The sequence below is a fragment of the Dipteris shenzhenensis genome, chromosome 21 (genome assembly GCF_047967505.1).
Source record: "Dipteris shenzhenensis isolate YYH24624 ecotype China chromosome 21, Dip_SZ_1.0, whole genome shotgun sequence".
NCBI lineage: Eukaryota > Viridiplantae > Streptophyta > Polypodiopsida > Gleicheniales > Dipteridaceae > Dipteris > Dipteris shenzhenensis.
In genome coordinates this window covers 7,483,132-7,488,294 of record NC_141616.1, presented here as the reverse complement: position 1 = coordinate 7,488,294, position 5,163 = coordinate 7,483,132, and the positions used below count along the sequence as shown (strand labels likewise).

The window sequence follows — 5,163 nt, the reverse complement described above, 5'->3', positions numbered from 1 at the left end:
TCCCCTATAGCTCAAAGATCCATCGAGGAGGGGTACCCATCAGTCTTATAGAGAATAAGCCACAGAATCAATCTTTGGCCAAGCTAGCACATGCAATCACACTACTTGCCCAGATTCAATTGATAGAACACCATAGTGTGGTACTCCCCAACATCCTAGCACAAGAAACAAATAGGGCTGGCTATTTCTACGAGGAGATACTCATGGTTTGTGGGCAAAAATATTGGGAACCCCAATCTTTTCGTCCACAAGCGAAAAGATTGGAAACCCCAAGTTCTTGATGCTGTATCATCCATCACCTCTCTAATGACCCCATCCCAAAGTGTTATGGTGATGCAAACAAGGATATTAGTTTGCTCTCAGCCCCCTCCACCAATTCCATGCCCAAAAATCCTTTGTCGAAAGAAGAGAAGGGAGGAACAAAGCTAGAAGGCACAAGAGGAGGTAGTTGCCAAAAGGCATAAACATGAAGAAGTAGCCTGCAAACTCCAAGAAGAAGAAGAAGCCGAAAGACAAACCATTCTGACACCCTGATGCTTCTCCCTTCCAGGGAGATAGCATTGGTCATGGAAGCATGGACTCATGAAAGCTCGATGTAGCATGCGAGGGCTAGGCATTAATATGTCAAAGCCTCTACACAGTCTCATTGTCATCTCTTCATGAGTACTCTCTTCAACATCGCATCCTCCTCGCATTGTAGTTTTGTATTTGGATGTGACCTCCTCTTCTTCTCCAATTGGAATTGCAAGAGGTGTCAACGAGTGCAATTTCAATGCATGTGATCATTGATGCGACTGTAATGGCGAGAACTAGGGAGAGTGGGTCCTCTGTGTAGAGTTGCTCTCAAGGGAACCAGGTGCAACTAGGAGAGAGACAACAGTCTAGGGTTTGGCTTGGGGGGGGGGGAGAGAGAGAGAGAGAGAGAGAGAGAGAGAGAGAGAGGAGGGGGGGGGAATAGGGGAGGGAGATCAGGTTAACTTATGAGAGGGGTTACACTAGATCAGGTTAAAGCTAGATTAGATTAATCAAGCATTACCTAGTTTATGTTAGGTTATGTTAAGGAAGGAAATATTTAATGTGGATCAATGTCAAATTTGATTGATTTGGCTTTTTAGCATTTGATTTTTATGTGCAGTTTAAAAAAATTATTGGCTTTGGAATCATCGTGATCTAAATTATGTATTGAAAGTTATAGATTTGGGAAGGAAGAAGAGCCATTATGTTATGTTGAGATCAGGGATTTGTGGAGGTATTAAAACTTTAGTTTTAAAACATTGTATTAAAATGTTTTGAACGTTTTCAAATTAGCCCTGGGGCATTTTAAAACGCCCCAGTAGCGAATTTTATCTAGGACCAGCTCCACCCGATTCTTGGGTGGTGTATCAATACAACGTATGATATTCCATAATACCGCCCGGTTTTTTTTACACCGATCGGTGTTTCACTACACCGAGTGGTATAATTAACAACACCGACCGGTGTTTAGCTACGCTAGTCGGTGTTGTTAATGTTATATAAACCAGTGCCGCGCTCATACTATTCATAAAATCGAGATTCCTAGAATACTGTGGAGTCTTGGGAAAGACAAAAAGCATAAGAAAGAGTATAAACAAAGCTACAAAGAAATTTGTAAGTTTTGTTAGTCCTTCTAAGTTCAAAAAAGTATCCAGTGCCGGTGGTAGGCTTCCTTTTGCCAGTTGGAATCCACTCGCACTTAGATAGTAATTGGAAAATTAGCATTTACATACTATTAGGTGAAGAGTAAGTTAATTGCATGTGACATTGTACTTAGCTTTGGAAAAATATATGATTTTCATTTTGTGCATGAAGTATATAAGTTATAACTTGTCTAGATTCTAGACTCTTTGGAAAGACTTGTCACTTAGCATGGATTGGGATTTTAGTTTAGTTACATAACTTAAGATTTCAATTTAGATGCATGAAATATACTAGATAGATACTAGCAAATTTTAGAAAAATGGAATAGTAGACATTAGCGCATGAAATGATTTAATTCTAGAAAAGTTTATGTTTGTGTGTATGATTTTCTTACTTTTAGCCTATGTATTTATTTATAAGCATGTAACTATAGCTTGTAACTATACTTCAAAAAAAAGTCAATGAGCCGGCTGGAGGTTTGCTTAAGCCGACTTGGAACAACTCGTTTGTTGATGAATAATATTATACCACGTGCCGGATGGAGGTTCGCTTAGGCCGACCTGAAACATCTCGTCTGTGGTTAAAATTCATACTATATATTACTAAAACTCTACATTAAAAAAGTTATTGGCTCTGGAATCATCGATTTGCATTATGTATTGAAAGTTATAGATTTGGCTTTTATATGCATTAAAAAAAAGTTATTGGCTCTTGAATCATCGATTTGCATTATGTATTGAAAGTTGTAGATTTTAGAAGGAAGAATAGCCATTATGTTATGTTAGTTGAATTTAACGTGATTAATGTGGATTAATGTCAACTTTGATGTTGACTCGTTTGGCTTTTTAGCATTTGATTTTCATATTATGCATTTTTTAAAAAATATTGGCTTTGGAATCATCTTGATCTAATTTATGTTATAGGTTTAGAAGGAAAAAGAGAAAATATGTTATGTTAGGCATATATTATAACTTCACAAGGAATCTAGACCTAATGTACGGTGCTCACAAAGCCATCTAATTAAAGTATTACGTTAAGCACTAAAGAAGTTTTGCCCTAAGCTAGACGACGCATTGCAACGATATAAGAAGTAAAGAAGGCTCTATATCCCATAAATTTGCTAATATGAGTGGTTACGAAGTTTGCTATTGCTTCATCGTCTTGCTCCCTTTGGGCATCTTCTTCTCAGGCCTCCCCATTGCCGCCTGCAGCGACTGCCTTGCCTCCTTGAAATGGCCTATCCTCTTCTTCGGCATCTCTGCTTTCCTGCTCTCTTTCTTCATCTTACAGAGCGTCAACTCTAGCAACTGGACTTTTTTTTTCTATATGATCGCTATCTTCGTCCTCACGGTTCTTTTCTTATGCTTCCTCGTTTTCAGTTTAGTAGTAACCCGCAAAGGAGCGGGAGAAAGAGTCGATAGTTTACATTTCAAAGAATACCACCTGCGCGATTACTCCACATGGCTGCAAAAGCAGGTGGCTAATGAACGCGAATGGGCGAAAGTAAGGAGGACCATTATCGATTCCGATGTCTGTAGCGACCTCGACGGCGCCTTTGGGACAATCGATGCTTTATACAACGCGAATTTATCTCCGATACAAGTTAAGATCTCCTTATGCAAAATATATAATGTTAGTCGTAATACACAAGAATCGTGACGCCTGGCTTGCCCTTCTGTCCTGTTGCATTAGCAGTCAGGATGTTGTCGACCCCCGAGCGCCTGCGGTTTCGCGTTCGTAGCGGTAACAGATTGGACGAACGCCACAACTCCGGGTGCAGACACCGATTGCGAAACCTGGAGCAATAATGTGTGGGTCTTGTGTTTTGATTGCAACTCTTGCAGAGCAGCAGTTCTTCAAGACCTGCACGACAATTTGCGGGGGCCAGCCATTGCCAACACAGTGCTGGTGGCTCTCCTTGTTATAGTGCTTTGTGGTTTATTGAGGGAGAGACTAGGGTCATTGAGGGTGAGACTACCGTCATTGAGGGTGCACTCTTTCAACTTGTAATTCTTATGATTTAGTTGTAGGAGTAACCTCACGCGTCTAGGATGGGCTAGAGACCTTCTCCTTTGGGTCTCAAAGTTGAGATCATAGATTGCCTTTAATAAAATTTAAGGTCTCATTTATAAATGTCAAACTTTGAGGAATTTTCAAAAAATTTGCAACCATAGATATAGATGTGTGTGTGTTGCGCGCGCACACACACAAAGAATGGGAGATAGAAATATGTATATAAAGTCCATGGTATTCATATATGAAACTATAGGTACCTAAGTATATTTGCAAATTTCTATAGTGATCCAAAAGAATTTTAAAAACTCTTTTTGCCTCCTAAAATCCTCGATACTCTTCTTCTCTTGGAACATGGAACTCCGCTTTCCCTAACAGATGGCACGTTGAAAGTAAGAAAATATGTAAGATAGAAGAAAACTAAGAACATGCCCTAGAACTATTGAATGCTTTTTAATCTATGTAACGAAGTTCTATCCTTCCAATATCCTCATCTAAGGAATAATGATTTTATTAGTGTGAGAATATCCCCTAGCATATCCATGTGGTATTGAGGCTACTTCTTGCATGTTGTGAATATCATCCCCTCACGATCGGTGCTTTGCTAGAGTTGTGTAGATTTTAGTCTCACTACTTGTGGCAACTTTGAGTTCACCTTCAATTCGATTTAGTGAGCATCTGCCTCTGCTCTAGATTTTTGCTCACATCCCTTACTTCTCCTAGAGGAATGTCAATTGGAGCTCTTGATTGTGGCACCTTTCAGTTCACCCTCAATTTGATTTAGCATGCATCCTAAAAGATAAAATTGACCGACTGCTACCACAATCATCATTTCCCATGAGGATCCATTGCCTCTTTTCCAACCCTCACCGTTTACCTTCATAAGAGGAGAGGTGCCTTGGAGTCCAACCTCATAAATAAAGAACATAGAGATTTCCTCATCACCATAATTGCCTCTTATCCCTAGTCCATCCATCTTTTTTTCTCGATTCTTCCATGGTTCTTGTCCACCTACTTCCATCTCTTCAAGAAATTCCCATCCTGCAAGCTCCACTACCTTAAAAACCTGCCTACCTCGCCTTCATGGGCATTTTGGTCTAGCACTAATATATATTTTTTCACTTGTCTAATCTTAGTGAAAGGCCTCGCAAGCAGTGAATAGCAGGCTTAAATGAAATTGCTCCTTTCAATTTCAAACCTTTATACTGTCTATGTACCCATACTCTTACTAATATTTGCTCACTTGAAAATGCATTGTCTAGTTGGCCAAAACTCTTCACTCTTGTATACACTCTTGTATATATTGCATTCAAGAGAAACAATGTATTAGACTCTCGAGTAATCCTCTAGATATTAAATGTATTAGACTCTCGAGTAATCCTCTAGATATTAAATGTTCGAAGCTATTTGAGGGCTCCAATGCGGGCCGACATTTGGGAAGAGGAAAGGTTTCATAGGAAAAGGATCTGAAGGCCCCTTCCTCCGCTTCAC

General features: G+C 39.6%; 1 protein-coding gene across 1 annotated transcript; it reads left to right on the top strand.

Moving 5' to 3' along the window:
* The first annotated feature begins 2,784 nt into the window (after positions 1-2,784).
* On the top strand, positions 2,785-3,669 carry LOC147888439 (tetraspanin-8-like). The gene is made up of 2 exons (XM_087392159.1): positions 2,785-3,261; positions 3,355-3,669. The coding sequence occupies exons 1-2, from the start codon at positions 2,785-2,787 to the stop codon at positions 3,667-3,669; spliced, it is 792 nt and encodes a 263-aa protein (XP_087248285.1).
* Positions 3,670-5,163: the final 1,494 nt, after the last annotated feature.

Coding starts and splice junctions, on each gene's coding strand:
- LOC147888439 (XM_087392159.1), top strand. CDS start 2,785: ATGAGTGGTTACGAAGTTTGCTATTGCTTCATCGTCTTGCTCCCTTTG. Junction 3,262..3,354: donor CGAATTTATCTCCGATACAA/GTTAAGATCTCC, acceptor TTGCATTAGCAG/TCAGGATGTTGTCGACCCCC.